This window comes from Lucilia sericata, unplaced genomic scaffold, assembly GCF_015586225.1.
Source record: "Lucilia sericata isolate MDLA Ls3-8-SP2 unplaced genomic scaffold, ASM1558622v1 Contig000333F_arrow, whole genome shotgun sequence".
NCBI lineage: Eukaryota > Metazoa > Arthropoda > Insecta > Diptera > Calliphoridae > Lucilia > Lucilia sericata.
Genome location: NW_023994354.1, coordinates 143,753 through 169,525, shown reverse-complemented (window position 1 = coordinate 169,525; position 25,773 = coordinate 143,753). Strand labels below are relative to the sequence as shown.

Here is a 25,773-nt window from a genome sequence, read left to right as displayed (position 1 = left end):
TGACTTATGATTAAGTTTTGCCGGCAAAATGTTGAACTCTCCAAGTAGCAAAAATAAATATAAAGAAATAAAAATATTAAAATAAATATAAATAAAATACTAACCACAAAATATGTATGTAATTTAACGCATGAATTAAATAAAAAAGTACGATGACTTAAGAAAAAAAAATGACAAAAAATACTACTTAAATACTTTTAGTATTTGAATATATCACGATAATATAATATTAATAAAATCTTTGTTGAAAGAGCACCCTATAACATTTCATTATATGTTAATCAACTTCCTTTGATAAATGTTTCATAAATAAATCTTGTACAATAATCATATGATTTACATGATAATTGGGACCAAAAACAGAGAAAAATATTATTTTGACATTCTTAGTACATTGAATATTTTCTTATATCATCGAAAATTATCTGAACTCTTTTCTCAACATATTAGCTTAACTGATATTCGATTATGACCAATCAAACCCATCACATTTCCTAACACTATCAACAGTAGTGTGCCAGCAGACGCATTTAAATATCAATTTTTTGTGGTTGATTTTGCATTCGATTTGCGTACATTAATGGTCAAAATAAAAGCAGGAAAGCACGAAATTTTTTTCTAAATAAAAGCATACTACCAAAATAACAATACAAATAAAACATTTATAAAAAAAAGTGGTTTTTATATATAGAAATATATTTTTAAATTTTTTTCATACATTAAAACCTCATTCATACTAATGCAAAAGTAAAAAATCACGTTTTAAAAAAAAAACTTTTATGACTAAAAAATTTATAAAAACTAAAACAAATAAACTAAATAAAAAAACCTTAAAAATTTAAAGCTTAAACTAAACACTTTAAGATTCCTATCAATTATAGCAGAATAAACATATTATAAGTTAAATATACAAACTATGGATATGATATTTTAATGTTTATACATTTTTAAAATTACAACAAGTTTTGCAAAAAAAAAAAACAAGTAAGAGTGTTATATGCGGTTGTGCCGAATCTTGTATACCCACCATCAAAACATTGCCGAAAAGGAATGCTTCCTTATAAATAAACTTTGATATTTAAGAATCGATGCTTTTGTTATTATCAAAACAATTTTTTCATTCATTACATCTATGTATAATTTTACCATCATACATATTATGTATATCGATAGGATCAATTATGGACTGATCCTCCTAAAATTTGGTAGAGAAATTTGTAACAAATTTTGTCGCTGTACTTGTATTTTTAAGGTAGTAAAAAGCGTTAAAGTCATTTTCTGAGAGGGACCTTATTAGAGCGGGGGGGGAGGTTTGGTCAATTATGGACCGATCCTCGTCAAATTTTTTAGAACGATTTTAGTTTAGGCTAGTAATGAGCGTTAAAGCCATTTTTGAAGGGGACCCTTTATGGGGGGTATGGTCAATTATGAACCGATCCTTATAAAATTTTACAAAGCGATTTAGGTTCCTAGAAAATATATTTATGTCGAATTTCATCGCTATAGATGCTTCTTTTGGACAGTTATGAGCGTTAAAGTCATTTTCTGAAGTGGATCTTATATGGGGGGTAGGGTCAATTCTGGACCGAACCTTATAAAATTTTACAAAGCGATTAACGTTTCTATAAAATAGGTTCATGTCTAATTTCATCGCTATAGATGCTTCTTTTGGACACTTATGAGCCTTAAAGTCATTTTCTGAAGGGGACGTAATATATGGGAGGGTAGGGACAATTATGGACCGACTTTATAAAATTCTACAAAGATTTTAAGGTTCCTATAAAATATGTTTGTGTCGAATTTCATCGCTATAGGTGCATCAACTAAAAGCATCTATGCAAAATTTCAGCTCACTTGCTACTTCCGTTTGGACTCTATAGTGTTTTCAACAGACAGACGGACGGACATGGCTAGATCGTCTTAGAATCTAATAAGGACCCAGAATATATGAATATACTTTTATGGGTCTTAGACGAATTTCAATGTGTTACAAACGGAATGACAAAAACAATATACCCCCATCTTTTTTGATGGTGGGTATAAAAACTAGGAAAAATCCCCCTTTTTATTTTACAACAATTTTATTTATAATTTTAATTTATTATTAACAACATTAAAGTTCTCATATGAATATATTTATTGAATTTAATGATTTAACTATAATTTTTTGTCTAGTATGCATAAGTATGACAGACTGGCGCATGGTTTGAAAAAGGTTTTAATACCAACACGCCGTCATATTAACCCAGCAAAAACTTACATTGAAAAGTAAATAGTTAAAATGCTAAATTTACTTACATTTTAACACTCTATACGTTAGTTACGTAAGTAGTACCTACATACGTGCAAGCTTACCCGACTCCTTCTACGTATTACAGGCGCTATGTAGTAGTCATTGAAAAGTAAGTGATTGAGTAAGTACCAAACGTCATTAACTAGTTTTTGCTTAGAATGTTTATCTTTATAAACGTCAAAGTTATTATTAAAAATTTAAGTTTACTAAATAGTTAGAAAAATCCCATAATTTTTGTGAAAGAAAAACAAAATTACACTAAAATTTTAATTAAAAATATAATTACTTATTTCCACCGCCTTGTTTAAGTTATGGTGCGCTATAAATTATATTTAAATTATTTAAATTATCTAAGGTACTTTTTCTAAGTGAGTAACTTGTAATTGGTTAAGTTGATTAAGCAATAAATTGTTTAAAAAATAGTAGTAATAAGTTTTTGGCTCTAATTTTAGGAACAAATTAATTTGAATATTTCATAATTATAAAAAACTTGCTATACCCAGTGTGCTTTGCTAACCCTAAAAGCAATATACATATATATGTAAATAAAAAATCCACTTAGCGATTTTGAAAATTCTAAATATAATAGTTTTCCGGCTATACAACTTTTTACATATGGGAGATACCACGAAAATGATTGCAAGTTTGCCAAGTTTTCCAAACTTTTATTAAGAAATGTGAATACTATTATAGTTTGCATTTAATTCATATGGGAGGTACCAAGCCCACACTGAAATTCCGCGCATTTTTCTCAAAATGTTCACATGAATGTCAAAGTTCTTCATGTAAAATTTGAAGATTCTAGCTATAATAGTTTCTCAAATATAGGAATTTTTCTATTTAATTCATATGGGGGTTCCAAACACCTCCTCCCATTAATGAAAGTCCGCCTTTTTTTCCTAAAATGTTCACATGAATATTTATGTTCTTTGTGCAAAATTTTAAGAATCTAGTTCTATTGGTTACCCAGATAAACGAATTTTTGTATTTAATTCATATGGGAAGTTCCGCTCCCCCCATTGGTAGTCCACCATTTTATTACCCAAACTCTGTATACGGATGTTAAAGTTCTTCGTGCAAAATTTGAAGATTCTAACTCCCATAGTTTTTAAGATAAAAGAATTTTTGAATTCCACGCCCCCTGTTGCTAATCCGCCCACTTTTTATCTTAAATAATCATATTGACACTAAAGTGGCCCCGAAAAAATTTTAGCAATCCAACTGTTATATTTTCTTAGATATACTGATTTAATATTTTCGTAATATGGAAGGTGCCACGCCCACAATAGCCATTCCGTCCATTTTGTCCAAAAATATTCTTATGGATGTCAAAGTTGTTTTAGGATTCTAGCTGTCGCAGTTTCTGAGATATGTGACTTTTAATATTCATTTTGTAGTAAAAAGTAGCCTATAGTTTCTTCCAGACTTACAGAAAGAAACTGTGCAAATTTCAGAAAAAAACGGCCCGGCCGTTTAGCTGCCTATAAACTTCGAACAAACAAACAAACACACATACATTTATATATATATATATATATATATATATATATATATATATATATATATATATATATATATATATATATATATATATATATATATATATATATATATATATATATATATAGATTAAGAAAAAACAATTAAGAATTTATAGTCGGGCATGGTCGGCCATGCCAACACCAGTGATTATGTTAAAAATGTTGATTATTTTTTTAATAAAAAAGTATTAAATTTAATTTGTACCTTAATTCAGAAACAATTTGTTGACAAAAAAGGGATTTTCTAAATGAATTTTGACCACCAAGTCATTTTCTGAAGGGGACTATGTATGGAGGAAAGGGTCGAATATTTATAAGTTTAAAAGCCCTATTCGAGGGTACGCTTGTATGGGGGCTATACGAAATAATGAGCCGATTTTAACCATTTTCAATAGGCTTCGTCCTTGTACTGGTAAAAAAAGAGAGTATGTGCCAAATTTCATCAAATTATCTTGAAAGTTGCGACCTGTAGAATGTGCACAAGGTTTACATGGACACACTGACTTACAGACGGACGGACATAGCTAAATTGACTGAGAAAGTGATTTTGAACCGATTGGTATATTTTCCCAATATTTTAAGGTGTTATAAACATCAGCACAGATGCGTAATACCCTCCCTACTATAGTGGTGTAGGGTATAAAAATAAATATATGTATTTTATGTTAAAATTTGAAATTGACTTAAAACGCATTTCATTACACCTTTCTTTACTTTGCGTTTATTATATTTGAATTGTATAATTATAATCGGAATCGAAAAATCAAGGGTTATTATATGGTTGAGGCATGTTCGATTATAATTTTTTTACATATTTTAAAATTGTCATAACTAAAATGTATTTATCTATCCATTGTGCACTTAAAATAAACTTTGATATATGATTTTAAATAACGTGACAACTAACATAGATTGTATTTAATGTCTATTTATAAATTTATTAACATCATTATTTAGATAAATTATTTAAATATCAATTTATTATAACAGCTGTTCTTAAATTCGAAAAATGTTGAGTAGTTGTTTCAACATTATATTCAAAATATACTTGGCTTCGGGAATTAATGATTACATAAAGTAATTCATGACATGATTAATTACAAGTATGTGTAATTGTATTGTAAGGATCACCTACCTAAACACAACAAAAGAAATAATGTAGCAATTATTAAATTAAAAACCCCAAACTTTCTTACTGATGATCTGATAAAATTTATCAATATTAATTTGTTGAACACAATAGTATGGTTCTGAATACGGAATTAACATTGCAGTGAGTTTAATAAACTTTTTTTCTAAAATTATAAAAATACTATTAAGCGTATCTGATAACAAAAATTCTCACTGACTCTTGCATGACTATAAATGACACGTTAACTAGTACATATACATCATATGTGTATAAATACCATTTTAAAAATACAGAAAAAACTTATATGTGGGAAATTTCTATCAAATAAATAAATCATTATAATACTAATAGAATTATTTGAAGTGAATCATGTTAATAGTAAAATAATTAAATTAGAGAAAATACTGCAATAAATAAAGATTTGAAAGATATTATTTAACATGAAAATTTTTCAATTTTCCCATTAAGCTGCTGAAATTTTATTAGCAAACAAAAGTATTGGGAAATTGAAAGTATTAAAGAATAAGTTTAAAATTAAATATTAGAAATAGTAGTTGGCTTAAAGTTTTAGCATCAACTACAAAAAAATATTATGTGACAAATACGAAATTTCCAGCTTATCATTTTAGAGATTTTAATTATAATGATTGGGAAACACTATTCACTTTTGTCAAAACCCGTATTACGTCGCAGTTACGTATTAAAAGGCTACAAGGGTGCTCACGGACATGTGTCCATATTTGAACCTAGCCCCCTAACTAACTAACTAACTAACTAACTAACTAACTAACTAACTAACTAACTAACTAACTAACTAACTAACTAACTAACTAACTAACTAACTACTAACTAACTAACTACTACTAACTAACTAACTAACTAACTAACTAACTAACTAACTAACTAACTAACTAACTAACTAACTAACTAACTAACTAACTAACTAACTAACTAACTAACTAACTAACTAACTAACTAACTAACTAACTAACTAACTAACTAACTAACTAACTAACTACTAACTAACTACTAACTAACTAACTAACTAACTAACTAACTAACTAACTAACTAACTAACTAACTAACTAACTAACTAACTAACTAACTAACTAACTAACTAACTAACTACTAACTAACTAACTAACTAACTAACTAACTAACTAACTACTAACTACTACTAACTAACTAACTAACTAACTAACTAACTAACTACTACTAACTAACTAACTAACTAACTAACTAACTAACTAACTAACTACTAACTAACTAACTAACTAACTAACTAACTACTAACTAACTAACTAACTAACTAACTAACTACTAACTAACTACTAACTAACTAACTACTAACTAACTAACTAACTAACTAACTACTAACTACTAACTAACTAACTAACTAACTAACTAACTAACTAACTAACTACTAACTAACTAACTAACTAACTACTAACTAACTAACTAACTACTAACTAACTAACTAACTAACTAACTAACTAACTAACTAACTAACTAAACTAACTACTACTAACGACTAACTAACTAACTAACTAACTAACTAACTAACTAACTAACTAACTAACTAACTAACTAACTAACTAACTAACTAACTAACTAACTAACTAACTAACTAACTAACTAACTAACTAACTAACTAACTAACTAACTAACTAACTAACTAACTAACTAACTAACTACTAACTAACTAACTAACTAACTAACTAACTAACTACTAACTAACTAACTAACTAACTAACTAACTAACTAACTAACTAACTAACTAACTAACTAACTAACTAACTAACAACTAACTAACTAACTAACTAACTAACTAACTAACTAACTAACTAACTAACTAACTAACTAACTAACTAACTAACTAACTAACTAACTAACTAACTAACTAACTAACTAACTAACTAACTAACTAACTAACTAACTACTAACTAACTAACTAACTAACTAACTAACTAACTAACTAACTAACTAACTAACTAACTAACTACTAACTAACTAACTAACTAACTAACTACTAACTACTACTAACTAACTAACTAACTAACTAACTAACTACTAACTAACTAATAACTAACTAAATAACTAACTAACTACTACTTACTAACTAACTAACTAACTAACTAACTAACTAACTAACTAACTAACTAACTAACTAACTAACAAACTAACTTACTAACTAACTAACTAGCTAACTAATTAACTGACTTACTAACTAAATAACTACCTGTGGACGTTTGACAAAACCGACATACTACGATCAACATAAAAACATAAAGGCGGATATTTCTGTCTAGTGGCCTCTAGATCCCAAAGATATGACTCCGATCAAATCAGCTTACTTCGAAATTTGGAATATTAAATGTGTGTTTCTACTATCCTGTCAAAATTCACTTTTTTCAAATAAGTGGTCTTGAGTCTCTTTCCAAAATTTAAAATACATATTTTAATGGTGGGTATATAGAATTCGGCATAAGCAGGTATAAAACTCCAACTTGTTATTGATGACATTTACTTTTCTGCATGCAAATATTGCAGATATATGCGGTTAAACGAGTTTTTATTTCAGTTAAATAAACATTTTCATGTTGTTATGCAGATTTCCTAGAATTTCAGATTCATTTGAAATCGTTTCAAATTATAACAGACATGAAAGTTGGATATCATGTTTTATACTAATTTAAGCGCTTTTATTTCCAGTGACAATTTTATTTAACGATGAAAATTTTTAACCATAATAAAAAATGCGAATTTCTTTGCATACTTTAGAACAAATGCAAACAATGTCTTTGCATCGAATAAGTTTAAGCTACGTTCACACCTATCAATAATTTGTTGAAAACGTAATTTTCCTCAAATATTTGACAGGTATGAAGATAACATTAGTTATAAAGCTATTTAATAAAAAATAAATTTAAATTGTAATTTACAGTGAAATCTACAGTAAAGCTCCACTGTAATTTTAATAGTATAAAAAATGCATTAAATGTTTCAAGAATTACTGTTAAAGAGGTGGTATTTTTTTACAAAAGATACTTTTTTATTGAAATAAATTATTTGCAAACAAAAACTTTATAAACGTTTTGTTAATACATGAGCTCAGTAATTACAAAAATTGTTTATCATTTTTGTAGGCAGAATTAAATGAATTAATTAATGTTTAATTTTAATACTTTTACATTTATTTTTAGCTAACAGTTTCCTTATTCTATAACCCAGCAAAAATGAAACGAAGTACTTCTACAAGAATAACATTAATCACCACTTCAAAAGTAGCACTAATTGAATTTATTTTACCTTCTAAGGAAGTGATGTTGAAAGACTTCCAAAAAAGCGAAAATAATTCTATTTTTTCAATTTTTGTGAATTTGGAATCAAATAACATCCCTCCTATGATAAGCCTGTGTTAAAATCATCACTTCTTCAGGTCTTTTTCAGTACTTCCATAGAAGTTCTTTTTTTGCTGGGTAATATTTAAATTATTAATTGTCGTGTTGATTAACTAGCAAGATTTTTTAATGTCTTAAAAGTAATAAACCCTTTTGATTTTATTTAGTATTTTATATAAAAAGTATTAATGCAAAAAAAATATTTTATTGTTTAAAGGTTCAAACATTTTCTTATTAAAAATTACAAGTTCAATGTCAGATAACCTCAGAAAAACGTTGAATTTAATTATTAAATGAAATATATTGGAATTGAAAAGGAAATAAAACAAATTAAAAATTATAGTCGAACAAGTATTAAAAATCATGGAATTTTTACCATTTACCTCTGATCTTATGAAGGTCGGTTTCGATCTGAAAGGTATGACATCATAATTTTTATTATATTTTATTTTCAAATAAAAATTTTAAGGATTTCGAAGGATATCGAAATATTGGAAAATAAATGAATATTTTATAAACAATTGACCTCAAGCTGGGGGAATCTTTCTTATTTAAATAAAACAAAAAGTTCGAAGTAAAACTATTAACCAATGAATTAAAATTGTATTTCGCTTAAACCTCATATTTCTTTACAAATTCTCACACACTATAAAACCATGTTTTCATTAAGCATAATCAATAACCAAAAATTTGGTTATAAAAAACTATTCAAATGCAAAAAAAAAACATAAATAAATTAAAATAAATGTTAATAATGTGTCATACAATCAACACCTTTACATGGTCTATCACAACTAATTAACATTTCTAGTCTTTCATTCATGAAAAAAAATATGTTTTTGTAAATTTTGAAATAATCAATCATACACACAGAGAAAAATCTACAAGAAATTAAACAAAATTTAAAAAATGTTTTTCCAATGTGCTAATCATATTTCTCTTCCGATTTAAATTTTTAAAAATCAATTTAATAATCTATTAAAATTTGTTAAATTTATTAAATTAAATTCTCAGTATACTCTACTCTGATCGATTAGTAGTAGTATTATTTATACAAATTAAAAATAATATTTTTCTTTCATTTGTTTACATACAATATTGTTCCTATAATTGAATTTACACAATTCAAACAAATATTTTGTTTAAAATTTGTAAAAATATTATTATTTTCAATCCCATTAAAGAATAACATAACATAGGCTGAATAAATATATTTATTTTTTTTAAATTGAATTAATTTGTTTAAAAAAAAAGAAGAAAAGAAGGTGACAGGAAACAAGGTTAAAAAATTACATATTTAATCAATTTAAATGTAAATATTTTATTTATATTTTTACTTTTTTCTCAAATATATTTATGCTAAAATATGTGTAAAAATTTGTATTACTATAAAAAAACACTAACCCCTTATAAAAGCTAAATAAAATTTTTGATAGTTTATTGTAGGAATTTTGTATGGAAAATGTGTTTAATAAACCAAAACTAAACTATTAGTATTTTTATGAATACAGGGCTAAGAAATTAATGCAATTTATACACATTATTTATCATGATATTAACCCAGCAAAAACTTATATTGACATTTACTTTGATGACATTAGAGGCAAGTACTTCTTCACACAAGAGTGCGGAGTAGTCTCAGTTTTTGCAGGGTATGGATAATATAGAGGATAATTATGGAACGATCCTCATGAAATTCCTTAAAAAACTTGTATTATTATAAAACATGTTTAAGTCGAATTTTCTCCTATATTGCCATTTTAATCCCGATCTTCACTATACATTACAATATGACCTCTAGCTACAAAATATCATGGCGGGTGATTAATTTTTAACCCAGAGACCAAAACAAGTATACTTCCCTAAATGATACACCACCTATTGTGTCATAAAGTTTGAAAAAAAAAACACCGTTGTTGACCTTATTTAAGACGGCATAACTACAAGAAGACATCTTTAATTATAAAATTTGCTTTGTTATCTGAAAGTCCAATCTGATCAAGCCTTTTATCTATACTCTAGTCTATAGTCTGGTCTATAGTCATTTCTATAGTCCGGTCTATAGTTTAGTATATATTCTAGCCTATAGTCTAGTACATTTTCTAGTCAAAAGTCTAGTCTATAGTCTAGTTGTCTATATAGCTTTGTCTAGTGTAGTCTATTAAGTAGTGTATAGGGTAGTCAAGTCTATAATCCAGTCTTTAGTTTAGTTTATAGTATAGTCGATAGCCTATTACATACATAGTCAATAATCAATATAGTCTTATCTATAATGTAGTCTATAGTCTTGTCTATAATCTGGCCTATATTCTAGTCTAAGTCTATTTTAGAGTCTACAGTCCAGTCTATATAGTAGTATATAGTCTAGTCTATATAGAGTAGTCAATAGTCTATTCCATAGAGTAGTCTATAGTCTAGTCTACAGAGTATATACTACTCTATTTAGTCTATAGAGTAGTCTATAGTCTAGTCTATAGAATAGTCTAAAGTCTACTCTATAGCATTGCCTATTGAATAGTCTATAGTCTAGTCTATAGAATAATCTATATTCTAGTCAATAGAATAGTCTAAAGTCTAGTCTATAGAAAAATCTATAGTATATATATAGAGTAATCTACTAGCCTATAGAGTAGTCTCTAGTCTAGTCTAGAAAGTAGTCTATAGTCTAGTCAATAGAGTAGTCTATAGTCTAGTCTATGGAGTAGTCTAGTCTATAGTCTAGTCAATAGAGTAGTCTATAGAATAGTCTATAGTATAGTCTATAGAGCAGTCTATGGTCTAGTCAATAGCGTAGTTTATAGTATAGTCTATAGAGTAGTCTATAATCTAGTCTATAGAGTGGTCTATAGTCTAGTCTATAGAGTAGTCGATAGTCTAGTCTATAAAGTAGTCTATAGTCTAGTCTATAAAGTAGTCTATGGAGTAGTCTATGAAGTAGTCTATATAGTAGTCTAGTCTATAGAGTAGTCGATAGTCTAGTCTATAGTCTAGTCTATGGAGCAGTCTATAGTCAAGTCTATAGTCTAGTCTAGGAGTAGTCTATAGTGTAGTCTATAGAGTAGTCTATGGAGTAGTCTATGAAGTAGTCTATATAGTAGCCTATGGAGTAATTTATAGTCTAGTCCATAGAGTAGTCTATAGTCTAGTCTATGGAGTAGTCTATAGTCAAGTCTATAGAGTAGTTTATAGTCTAGTCTATGGAGTGGTCTATAGTCTAGTCTATAGAGTAGTTTATGGAGTTGTCTATAGAGTAGCCTATAGTCTAGTCTATATATTTGTCTATAGTTCAGCCTATGGAGTAGTCTATTGTATAGTCTATAGAGTAGCCTATAGTCTAGCCTATAGAGTAGTATATAGTCTAGTCTATAGTGTAGTATATAATCTAGTCTATAAAGTAGTCTTTAGTCGAATCTATAAAGTATTCTATAGTCTAGTCAACAGCCCTTAGTCTAATCAGTAGTCAGTATCGTATTGTCTAAAGTCTTGTTTATAGTCTAGTCTAGTCTACAGTCTAACCATTCATCTAGTGTGTTGTCTAGTCTGTAGTATAGTCTATAATACAGTCTGTAGTCTAGCGGCACTTTAAAATATAAAAGATACTCTTTTTGTTACAAGTTAGTACTATTTTCAGGGCCTCATTTGTATACTCTCACTCAACCTATGTCCGTTTGCTGCTGATTTTCCACAAATGTTCTTAGTTAGGCTAAAATCTTTGGTAGTGAAAATGGATCTATCTATAATATACAGCTAACCATAAAATAATTAACAATATAAAATTTTCCTAAGAAATATATTAACTGCTTTGCATAAACCCTCATATAGAGATTACAATGGTTCATTTAATAGTCGTCTGAACAAATAATTGAAATGATTTAATATTTCTTTGACTTTAAAAAGCACAAAAATAATCTTTTAAACAAATATTACCCAGATTGCGTTTAACTCACAAACAATAAGCATTTTTATTGTAAAGAAAATTCACAGTAAATAAACAAATTTAATATATATTTCCGATAATTGATTTGTGCTGTTATGCTGACCAAACGAAAGAAAAAAAAATCTGTTAAATAACATTAGTACACTGTTACTTATTATTGTTATTTTATGAATTATTTATTTATGTATAATTTCTTTTTTAGTATTTCTTATTTAATAAATTTCAATACCTACCGGATTGAAGACACCAATAAGTAGAAGAACTGGCAAAAGTGTTAAAAATTGCGCCATGTCTCTTGAATGTGGGTTTTGTTGTTGACAACAGAGGAGGGGAGAATAAAGACAAACAAACACACACACACACTGGTGTTGCTGCTATTTACTGATGTTGATGATATATAGAGAGATGATGTTGTTAGTTAGTCTTTTTTTGGCAATAATCAAAGCAATTGTTTTACTTTTTTTGGTTATACTAACTCTGGCCGATTTTTGGCAGAGGTGTCTTGTCTGTTTTTGGTTTCTGGTTTAATGGAATTTTATAATATTTTTTTTTTGTTTTGTATATAGAGAAGCGTGTGTGTGGTGTTAAACGATTTGCTAATCGCAGTCAACTAACTAGCAGCCATTTAAACGAAGACTGGTCGTTGATGTTTTTATTATTTTTTTGTGGTTTTTGTTTGCAAATTAATTGCAATAATTTCTATTAATTATACAATTTATTTATATTTGTTATTGTAGTGTGTTATTTGTTTGTCTGTTTGTGTGTTAAATTATTAAAATATATTGGAATTTTTTTTGTGGATAACTTTTAAAAGGCACAATAACTTCTTTTGTTGCTAAAGCAGCTGTTAATTTTTTTGTTTAAATATATTTATCTACTTTTTCTAACATATAACACAAAAAAACCCGCTTTTCATTTTGACGTTTATACTGACGTTTTAGAAATTTCCCAAAAACAAACAGTAAGTATAATTAGGCACTAGAATTTGTATGTAATGTTAGATTACAAATTTTACACAAAAAAATTATAGTCATCTGAAACAATATTTGTAATAAAAATTTATTTTTTTGCTTAAATAGGTATATTTTAATGATGTTTGTATTTTTTTATAATTTTTTTTATTTGTTTATTTTATTCACCAGTTTTAACGAAAACGACAAATAATATTTTTTGTAATAAGTCTCCGTTACGTTACGAACATGGAAGAAGTGTCTTAATGACTGACTGATAATGCGAAAATAACAAAAAATATATTTTTTGTTTTGTTGACCCATCCATCCAATCCGTTGTTGTTCAATTACTGGACCGTTTAAGCTTTACAAAAAAATTTAAAAAAAAGCTTAATACAAAATTATATTCTCTTAATTTTATTTTAAGTCGATTTTAAATTACTCACTGTAATTGTAAAGGTGATGCCAGATTGTTATGATATATTTATAGTTTACTGAAGTGGTTCGAGTAATCTAGAAACTTCTCGTGATATCTTTTAACTATTTTTAGATTTGCATAAAATCCTGAAAAATCTATTAATTTAAATTTTATGGGGCCTGTCATACAATTCTATTCCGATCGAAAGTGGAAATAACAACTTTTTGAAATAAAATCACTTAAAATTTTGAAAGTAAAATAATTAATTTGTTTTTTATATTTAAATTATTAAGTAATAATTCCACTTTCGATCTGAATGGAATTTTGTTACAGGACTGATTTTAAAGATTATTTTTTTTTATATTGCTAGAAACAATCTTTGCCTCCGGGGGTTAGTATTCTAGTCTGTTAGACCAGATGCTATGAGTTCGATTCCCTCCAGATATACTAATAAAGAAGAGCGGTGGAGGCCTAGTTATATTTCTTCAGATTTGATGTAACATACATACATTCTCCTTTCAAACGAACTAAATATTTCCATAACATATCAAATCTCCTAAAAAGTTATATATATGTATATACATCTGGCAACTTCCTTAACTGTACAGCTTAAATTTAGTTTTATTTTTTTTTTTGCGATCTCTTACATTTAATTTCATATACTCGTGCTAAAAAAAACACTCATTAATGTTTAAATGTCAACTTAAACTTAGCTTAAAGTAAAGCTTTTTTTTATCATGGCTCTTTTTTTCAATCACATTTTACTCTTTGTGAGTTTGTTTATTAATTTGTTTATGTCTCATTTTTTAGCTGGAGAAAAAAAAAACTTATTAATTTAACAAAAATTTTTTTAGTCTGATTTTTATGGAGAATACAGCGGGAGACACTTTTGGCATATTCGACCTTGTGATACCTTTCATCAGTGATTTATATTGTAAATAAACTTATTTAAATACCCTGATTTCTAACTGATTTCTGGAAAGATACTTATATGAAAGCTTTGCCGAAATTATAGAGCATTTTACACAGATGCAAAAACGATTAATAACCTCTTGATTATAGAGCAAAAAATTTTTTATACCACTAGTCCATAGGTTGTACCCTATACCACTATAGTGGGAGAGTGTTATGCGTTTGTACTGATGTTTGTAAGACCCAAAAATAATAGTTCTTAAAGAATACCAGTCGCCTTAGAATCTGAGTCAATTTGGCTCTGTCCGTCCGTCGGTGCTTCCATGTAATACTTTTGCACACGTTACTGGTCCCAATTTTATAGAATGGACAAATGGTTAATTTCGATCCTTATTTCTCCTAGTCTCCCGAATAAAGCCTTGAAGGCCATGTTTTTTAAATATATTAGTATCTCTATAAAAATTGGCAGAACCAAATTATATATAAGTCTTAATGATAGTATCAATTTTCTTACTGATCGGCCCTAGTCCTCATACAAAAATCCGTTCTCAAAATGATTTGGAAATTAATAATTCACGTAGGTATATGCCTTTATATAAAGCATATTTCTGAAAATCACTTTTTTTATTTTAATTTATAAATTGTTTAAATATTTCGAAATTAAAATTGGTGTAGGGTATCATATGCTGTCAAATAAACTTTTTCTCAAGTTTTTTTATTTTAATAACAAAAAGTCGATAAATTTTTAATTAAATGTTGTTTGTATAGTTCAATTGGTATATGTTTTTAAAACAAATGATTGCAAATTTTTAAGAACTGTTCAGTTAAAGTACACTGTACAAAATTATGAAAATTTTAGGAAACTTTGGACAGAAAAAACAAACAAAAACATTCATTACATTCTGCATAAAGTATACACTTCAAATTCTGCTACTTTAATCAAAAGAAGTCAAAACAGGCTTCAGCTGGGTATTTCGAATACCGGATTCGCGGTCAGAAACGAGGATTATCTCCTCTATGGATAGCAGTCATGCGATTGACCACAATGGTTTTCTCCTTCGTCCTTCACTTACTATGTGTTTTATAGCAAAACCAAGTGCTATTTCAAATATCTCTCTATAAATTTAAAAACACAACTTCTAATCTACTATAGCAAAAGAATTTACTGATCATCAACGATCGTTATAAACGAGCTTGCCTGTTGTGTAGACTTTCATAATGTTTATGATATCATTGTATATTTTCAGGCAAAAATTTAAAGAAAAAAATACACTTTTTCCAAAACAATTAATTAAATCCAAACATACTATGTATGCATTTTAATTTTGCGTGTTTGTACATTGATATCTTTAAATCTGTCTACGACTTTTTTATTTTATTGAAACTCAAAGTTAAAATGAATTAAATATAATTGCTTTACTTTACTTGCCTACAATATAAATATGGTAGAGTTTGATAAAACTTGCACTAAATTGTACTACTTTTAACTAAAGTGTACCTTAAGGCTTGAAGTTCAACATTATGAAAGCCATATATATATTCAAAATATATCTAAAAATGTTTTTTAATAAATTTCCTTCTAAATTACTGGGTTTAAAGCTTAATTATACCCTACACTACTTTAGTGGGGAGGGTATATTGGGTTTGTGCTGATGTTTGTAACGCACAATAATATTGGTCCTATACCCACCTTAAAGTATACCAATCAGCTTAGAATCATTTTCTGAGTCGATTTAGCTATGTCCGTCCTTGTAATCAAACTACAGGTCGCAACTTTGAAAATAGTTCAATGAAATCCGTTCTATGGTAACGGCGACGAAGCCTATTGAAAATGGTTAACATCGGCCCATTATTTCACCTAGACCCCATACAACTGTACCCGATGAATAGGGATTTTAAGTTCATAATTATGTTTAATATACTCGTATCTCGACAAAAAGCTGCAAAACCAAGTTCTATAATAGCCTTGATGACTTTCATGAATTTTATAATTATAGGGTGTCATTTGAACATAGCCCCTATACAAATCCCCCTTTAAAATTTGACTTCAATGTCCATCACTTTGTAACAATAAATGGCTTAAGTATAATTCAAGGCAAGGTACAATTCAACTTAAAAGCTTTATTATGAAAACTAAATCACATTTTATTTTTGTAACAGGTGTAGGGTATTATATGGTCGGCCTCGCCCGACTATAATTTCTTACTTGTTTATACATGGCATGGAAAATTCAATACTTTTTCGGAACTTTTTCCAACCAGTACAAATAATAGTCAATTGATCAGTTTATAGTCTAGTCGATAGTGTAGTCTATAGTCCGGTCTTTAATCTAGTCTATATTCAAGTCTATAGTGTAGTAAATAGTCTAGTCTATTGTCTTGTCATTGTAGTTCTATCTAAAGTCTAGTCTTTAGAGTAGTTGTAGATTAGTATATAGAATAGTTATAGTTTAGTATATAGAGTAGTCTATACTCTAGACTGTAGAGAAGTATATAATCTAGCCTATAGTGTATATTATAGTCTAGCCTATAGAGCAGTCAATAGTCTAACATATAGAGTAGTCAATAGTCTTGTTTAGAGAGTAGTCCATAGTATAGGCTATAAAGTAGTTTATAGTTTAGTCTATAAAGTAGTTAATAGTTTAGTCTATAGAGCAGATTATAGTTTAGTCTATAGAGTAGACAATAGTTTAGTTTATGAAGTAGTCTAGTAATCTTTAGTTTAGTCATATTAGAGTAGTCTAGTCAATAGTATTATCAATAGTCAATAGTCTCTATATGTAGACTATAGTCTAGTCCAGCCAATGGTTTAGTCTGTAGTCTAGTCAAGTCTATAGAATAGTGTATATAGTAGTCTAAAGTCTAGTCAATAGTCTGTATAGTCTTGTCTATGATCTAGTCTGTATAATAGTCTATAGTCTAGTATATAGAGTAGTCTATAGAGTATTCTTTAATCTAGGCTATAGAGTAGTCTATAGTCTAGTCTATAGATGAGTCTATAGTCTTATTTTTAGTGTAATCTATAGTCTAATCTTTAATCTTGTCTATAGTCCTAGTCGAACTCATTTGAATAAAACCCTGTATGACCAAAATGTCCAAGTTTGACTCCCTCTAAGTCCGGCAGTTCTTGACCGATAGAGCTGACAATTTGTGTTTGACCTTCTATCCAATAGTACTAACCTTGGTGCAAAATTTGTCAAATCGAATTTTTGAGTTGGATCACTTCACATGAAATGGCCCATATGTATATAAAAGAACGTTTAGTGTCCTCAAATTTTGCAGGGACTACCCATAGTAATATCTAAAATTCGAATATCTTGTAAATTTCAGTGGTTAAAGACATTTGTACAAGCATTTTTTTTGTGTTTTCACACCTAAAGTCACAGACTTTTAGTTTTCATGAAAAAAAGATTCTTTTGGTTTTTCACAATTACAAGAATGTTATAGAGGATATAAAAGTTACCATAAATTTTTACTCGAAAACAAAATTAATACAAGAAATACAACATGTTACAGAATTTTGTTTAGTTTTTATATTTAACCGATATAGTACATATCTGACAACATAATTTTATTGAAAAGGGTATAACCTTGTGTAATTTATACGTTTTTTGTTCAACCCCAAAATCAACGGTAAATCATAACTAAAAAATATTTGAATGAATTTAACAAAATCTGCTAATAGTATTTAATAATTGGTTTATAGACGAAGTTGTTTAGTATTACTAACATAAATATTTTATTTTCAATTGTTTTTTTTTTTTTTTTTTTTTTTTGTTTTGTTATCTATTTGAAGTGCGACACTTGTGTGTAAGTTTTTTTTAAAATATGTATGTTTGCAAGTATGCATAAATTTAAAAATCATTATAAAAATTTTAATACTTTCAGGAAATTATAAACATCTATATGTGTATTATTTCTACCATTCATATGTATCCTGCCAGTTGTTTTCTGCTTTTGCTGATAATCTGTGTTTTTTTATTAGTTTATTAAACTTCCGTTTAAATACGCGTTTAAACTAGGTATGTCTTTTTTGATAATAGTTTTTTTTTAATTTTTTATGAACAAAGTTATTAAGCTGAATTATTATTGCACTTTTTTGAAAAAAAAAATCTAAATTATTGTTGTTAATGGCATTGACAATGATTAAGTTTGTTTCAAGTTGATATGATTAAAATATTGGCGGTTTTAAAAATGAATGTTTGTGCTATTGCACAACTTAAGGAAATTGTAAAATAAAATGCATGAGATTTTTATTACTTTTTGATGTTTTATATGACAATTTATTTTAATTAATCAAAATTTTATAAAGATACTGTATTTAAATACCTGAGAAGTAAACAACTTTTTAATATGCACAGTTAATGTTGATAAAACCCTGAATTTAGAAAATATACAAAGTATTGCCACAGACTAAAGTAGGTATTCAAAAACGTTTCAGAAAAATTAAGAAAAACAAGGAAGAGTGTTATATTCGGCTGTGCCGAATCTTGTATACCCACCATCAAAACATTGCCAAAAAGGAATGCTTCCTTATAAATAAACTTTGATATTTAAGAATCCATGCTTTTATTATCCAAACAATTTTCTCATTTATTACATCTATGTATAGAGAAATTTTTGTCGAATTTTGTCGCTATACTTGCATTTTTAAAGTAGTAAAAAGCGTTTAAGTTATTTTCTGAGAGGGACCTTATTTAGGGGGGACGTTTGGTCAATTATGAACCGATCCTCGTCAAATTTTCTAGAACGATTTTAGTTTAGTCTAGTAATGAGAGTTAAGCCATTTTCAGAAGGAGACGGGTTAATGTCAATTATGGACCGATCCTTATAAAATTTTACAATAATATTAAAGTTCCTATAAAATATGTTCGTGTCGAATTTCATCGCTATAGATGCTTCTTTTAGACAGTAATGAGAATTAAAGCCATTTTCTGAAGGGGACCTTATATGGGGGGTAGGGTCAATTATGGACCGATCCTTATAAAATTTTATAAAGATATTAAAGTTCCTATAAAATATATTTGTGTCGAATTTCAACGCTAGAACTGCTTCTTTTAGTCAGTTATGAGCGTTAATGTCATTTTCTGAGGGGGGCCTTATATGGTGGATAGGGTCAATTATGGACCGTTCCTTATAAAATTTTACAATGATATTAAGGTTCCTATAAAATATGTTTATGCCGAATTTCATCGCTATAGATGCTTATTTTAAACAGTTATGAGCGTTAATGTCATTTTCTGAAGGGGACCTTATATGGGGGTAGGGTCAATCATGGGCCGATCCTTATAAAATTTTACAAAGATATTGAGGTTCCTAAAAAATATGTCTGTGTCGAATTTCATCGCTATAGCTGCATCTTTTAGTCAGTTATGAGCGTTAATGTCATTTTCTGAGGGGGACCTTATATGGGGGATAGGGTCATTTATGGACCGATCCTTATAAAATTTTACAATGATTTTAAGATTCCTATAAAAATTGTTTATGTCGAATTTCTTCGCTATTGCTGCTTCTTTTAGATAGTTATGAGCGTTAATGTCATTTTCTGAGGGGGACCATATATGGGGGATAGGGTCAATTATGGACCGATCCTTATAAAATTTTACAGTGATATTAAGATTCCTATAAGATATGTTCTTGTGTCGAATTTCATTGCTATAGCTGCTTCGTTTAGTCAGTTATGAGCGTTAATATCATTTTCTGAGGGGACCTTATATGAGGGATAGGGTCAATTATGGACAGATCCTTAAAAAATTTTACAATGATATTAAGGTTCCTGTAAAATATGTTCATGTCGAATTTCATCGCTGTAGATGTTTCTTTTAGTCAGTTATGAGCGTTAAAGTCGTTTTCTGAAGGGGACCTTATATGGGGGCTAGGCGAAATCGTGGACCGATATTGCTTATTTTCAATACCAAACAAACTGCATCAATATAAAATATTTGTGCAAAATTTCAGCTCGCTAGCTGCTTCCGTTTGGACTCTATCGTGTTTTCAACAGACGGACAGACAGACCGACGGACGGACATGGCTAGATCGTCTTAGAATTTAATAAGGATCCAGAATATATATACTTTTATGGGTCTTAGATGAATATTTCGATGTGTTACAAACGGAATGACAAAAACAATATACCCCCCATCTTTTTTGATGGTGGGTATAAAAAGATTATAGACTCTAAGTACTACAGTCTAGTCTATAGTCTAGTCTATAGTCTAGTCTATAGTCTAGTCTATAGTCTAGTCTATAGTCTAGTCTATAGTCTAGTCTATAGTCTAGTCTAGTCTAGTCTATAGTCTAGTCTATAGTCTAGTCTATAGTCTAGTCTATAGTCTAGTCTATAGTCTAGTCTATTCTATAGTCTAGTCTATAGTCTAGTCTATAGTCTAGTCTATAGTCTAGTCTATAGTCTAGTCTATAGTCTAGTCTATAGTCTAGTCTATAGTCTAGTCTATAGTCTAGTCTATAGTCTAGTCTATAGTCTAGTCTATAGTCTAGTCTATAGTCTAGTCTATAGTCTAGTCTATAGTCTAGTCTATAGTCTAGTCTATAGTCTAGTCTATAGTCTAGTCTATAGTCTAGTCTATAGTCTAGTCTAGTCTATAGTCTAGTCTATAGTCTAGTCTATAGTCTAGTCTATAGTCTAGCCTAGTCTATAGTCCAGATTATTCTATAGTCTAGTTTATTCTGTAGTCTAGTTTATTCTACAGTCTAGTCTATTCTGTAGTCTAGTTTGTTCTATAGTCTATTCTATAGTCTAGTCTTTATTCTAGTCTATGGTCTAGCTAGTCTCCTGGGTAGTCTAGTGGTAGGCTAACTAGCTATTTTGGGACTATACCCCCGTACTGCTGGTAATACTTTACCACAACTTTATGTGTTTTATTTTTATTAACATTCAATTTATTTTAAGAGCCATTGTGCATTACCTATATAAAATTTAAATGCTATTGTGTAAATTGTTTTCAACTTTAATTTATTGAGTTATTTTTATCAAATATTTAATTAACAGTAAATGTACTAGTAGATACTTACTTATTATATTAAAAACGAAATAGAGTTTCCTAATACATAGGTCATATGTTTTTTGTAATTTATAATTTGATAATTAATAATTCACGGGAAATTTATGTTTTTTTTTAATTAAACAAAATCTTGTTAAAGATATGTATACATTTTAATTAGTTTGGCCCTTAACGTGGTGAACCCTTTTAAAAATTAGTTCAACTGATTTTGTTTTTTTATGTACAAACATTCATACAAAATAATCTGCATAAAATGTATATTGGGGACAGATGGATAGATTTAAGGTACTACATAGTATTTACAGTAGAGGGTATGAGTATTTTTGAAAAAAAACATTTGTTAACAGCAATATTTAGTTGCTGAAATAAGTCAAACATTTATTTATTCATTGCTACTGTCATGGCTAATGACCATTGAGGTTTTTGTTTTAGTTTTTTTCATTTGTTTGTTAAATATTTTAGTAATTTTTTCCTTAACTTAATATATTATTCAAAGTGTTTATTTTATTATTTATTTCACTAAATGGTTTTGTTAGTTAGTTTGTGTTAATTTATGTATTTTACTTAATACAATTTTATGTAAAAGTTAATAATTTAAATGAATTAAGCCAATATTTATTATTGTTATAATTGTGTGAAAGATATTTAGCATTTAGAATATAATGTTGTTAGTAAAGCGATTAGTTAATGAAATTTGTTTAGATATTAAATTAAAGAAAGATGTTGATATAAATTCAAATCTTTGAAAAGGACAAATTTTATATATATAAAATATAAATGGAAAATTGATGTAGAAAATTGTCTCAAATTTTCTATAAAAAACTCCAAGATTCACATTTAGTAACTGAAATATACAAATAACCAACAATCTTCCTCACTTAAATAACAATTTGTCTATTATCAAAGGATAAACACGGCATGCCTGTCACCTGTAATGACAGGTATTACAAAGTATATATAAAGCATCAACAAACTCCATAAATATATTATCTGTCATAAATATTACGTTTTCTGAATTATTACTTACGAACCGCAAATTAAATCTTATAAATTGGTTTGACATTTAACTGTGGAAATAGTGAACGAATTTTGCATTAAATTACAGGAAATACATACATACATACACATATAGAAAATGACACAAATGAAAATTTAAAAATAAATTTATTGGAAAAACCATTGTGACATAATAAGTTGCAATACATATAAAGGATTTCAAGACATAGTTACATGGACTCAACACAAAACTTACTTTCCCACTTACACTTTAAACTCTTTGACCACTTTTTCTCCAAAATTATAAACACTACAACCAGTTATAAAGCGCTAAAGTGTTTGATTTCAAATAAATTGTTTGGCAAAAAAAAACTTATCTAAATAAAAACTTGTTTAATTTGCACAAAAATATTTAAGAGTTTAAGAAAAACGAAAAGCAAATGAAAATATACTTCCGTCAAATTTAATTTATTGGTTGCTTCCGATTTTCGACTACATCATGACTTACAGGAGCCAGCAAGAAAGTCAAGGGGTTTCCGTTACAAAAAGAAACAATTTGGTACAACATCATGTTTGCATCTACAATTTGTTAAATCATCAGCAGGTGATAAAAAGTAACAAAAACATTAAACCTGTTAAAATATTTTACGTACGAGTACTAGTATTTTAATTAGTGGCACTGTGCTATGACCACATAACTTTATAAATACTTTTAAACGAATTACAACACGACTGGGTCTTTGGAACCAGCCGACATTATCATGAGTGATGGGTATATAATTAAGAGGTACATTTTGAGTAGATTGAATATTATTTGATTTTGATATTTATATCGATCAGTAAGTAGTTTCATTATACGAAATTGCAAAGTATATTTTTCTAAAGGATTGAGCCACGCAGAATCCGAATCTCTCAGAATTTATCCATCACGATCTACCAATAATTCTCTATTTATAGACAACATAGGCTGACACATTTTTATTCCAGTGTGCAAAGTATACTTTTCTAAAGAATTGAACTGCGCTGAATTCGAGTTTCTCAGAATTTTTCCATCACGATGTGTCTTGAAGTTTGACAAACGCCATTTTTGGTCCTTTTTTGCCAGGCATGGGGGGGATATGATTACATTTTCAATTACAATTACATTTGATGTAGGGCAGAAGGGGGACCATACGCCACTTTTTTTGAGGCGGCCTCAAATTAAAACCACAATACATATTCTCATTTTTTTTTTTTTGGTTCGGATACTTAGATATGTTGGCTTTAGTTTTATTCCTTTCAATCTTTCCTAAGTCATCCTCATGTACATATTTGTTTAACTTTTCCGCACTGACCAAAAACGGCGATACCGCCCTATCCATGGGGTAAATGCTCCAAGGGGATGGGGCAGATTTGTCATTAGTAAAATAAAAGAAAAAAATTACAAAAATAAAAACTTATTTTTCTGTTTTATACTTTAATTCATTAAACAAAGTATAATAAACCAGATATTTATTGTTTATTTCACAAAACTTAACAAAAAAATTAAAACAAATTATTACTGATTTTTTCTATATTTTAACCAAATTTTGTTCTACATCACAAGTATTACATATATTTGGCATATGTGCCCCACGGGCAGTTCTGGGGTTTAGTTTCAATATCGAAAATATTATTATGTCTTATTGTTCACTATTATTGACGTTCTAATACTGACCAATATATTTTTTCTATCACAAAAACTAAAAAAGTTAGCACAAAAAGTTCACACAGTGAAATATTTTCACAGCCCTTTTGAAAAACAATTAATCATGTCTGCCTCCCATCATATGTAAAGTTAATGTTTCAAATTTTCAGGGATGATAGATAATCGATAAACGAAAACAAAATTTAATAATGCGATAAAATCGATTACTCAGTTTTCAAGTTATTCGCTATTGGCAGATGTGCCCCTATGGCGTATGATCCCCCTTCTACCCTAATTGTAATTGAGGCTTTACCAATTACAACTACTTTTAATTGTAATTATAATTTTGCCAATTACAATTATTTTTAATTGTAATTGAATGTTAGCAAATTACAATTACTTGTAATTGTAATTGAAGTTTTGCCAATTATAATTACTTGTAATTGTGAATTTTGTTCCTTGTAATTACATGAAATTTGTAATTTGTGATACCTAAATTACAACTGCCAGTAATTGTAATTGGTAAATTACAATTACAAGTAATTATAATTAGCAAAACTTTAATTACAATTACAAGTAATTGTAATTGGTTAATGGTCAATTACGCATTACAAGTAAATGTAATTGGAAAAACTTCAATTACACATTACAAGTAATTGTAATTGACCATGTAATGAATTATTTTGTGTAATCATTACCCCCCAATGCCTTTCTTTAGATGTTATAATAGCGCCAAGTTAACTTTATTTAGAAAAAGTTGTATGCTATCTGAAAGTCCATTCTACCAACTTTAAAATAAAGTCTTAAAAGGCTTATTTTCTATTATAGTACTTTTTGAAATGTTTAAAAATCTGTTGCAACTTCTGAGATATCATTCGTTGAAGTTGACGCAAGGACAGACATCATTAAGTCGAATTAGGAAATGATTGGAACATCCTTAGATAGATGTGGATCCAATATTTTTGTTCGTTATAAACAATATTCAGAAAGCATAATAATCTCCGCACTACAGTAATCTAGGGTATATATACCATAAATATACCAAAAAACCATAGCTTTTCAAGATTTAGGTGAAGATATCTCGAAGAATAAAGAATTTATGTCAGATGTTAAGCCTTTATTTTAAAGTTGACAGAAATGACATACAAAAGAAGGATCAAAAATAGATGTGAGGGTATATATACCATAAATATACCAAAAAACCATAGCTTTTCAAGATTTAGGTGAATATATCTCGAAGAATAAAGAAGTTATGTCAGATGTTAAGCCTTTATTTTAATGTTGACAGAAATGGCATACAAAAGAAGGGTCAAAAATATATGTGAGGGAGATCCATAAGAAACGTATAACTTGGTCTCAGGGTTTCGAACTGTGAAATTTTCAATCAAGTATCTTTTGATGAAAAATTGTCGGACAATTATCAATTGTCTATTTAAAAGTCGATTGTTCTATATAAAACGATCATTCAATTATCCATTTATAAGCACATTTTGATCAATTCTCTCC

General features: G+C 28.3%; 1 protein-coding gene across 3 annotated transcripts in view; it reads right to left on the bottom strand.

Moving 5' to 3' along the window:
• Window positions 1-13,598, bottom strand: part of LOC119603745 (protein spaetzle) — a 35,898-nt gene extending 22,300 nt beyond the window's left edge. The window contains exons 1-2 of one of the 3 annotated variants that reach the window (XM_037955905.1): window positions 13,444-13,598; window positions 12,538-13,338 (exon numbers count right to left, since the gene is read on the bottom strand). In XM_037955905.1, the coding sequence (XP_037811833.1) occupies window positions 12,538-12,594 (57 nt within the window). In that variant the 5' untranslated portion in view covers window positions 12,595-13,338; window positions 13,444-13,598. Of the gene's footprint in view, window positions 1-12,537 lie in introns of all 3 variants that reach the window. The other 2 variants (XR_005231425.1, XR_005231426.1) reach the window with 2 other exon arrangements.
• Between the last annotated feature and the right edge of the window lie 12,175 nt (window positions 13,599-25,773).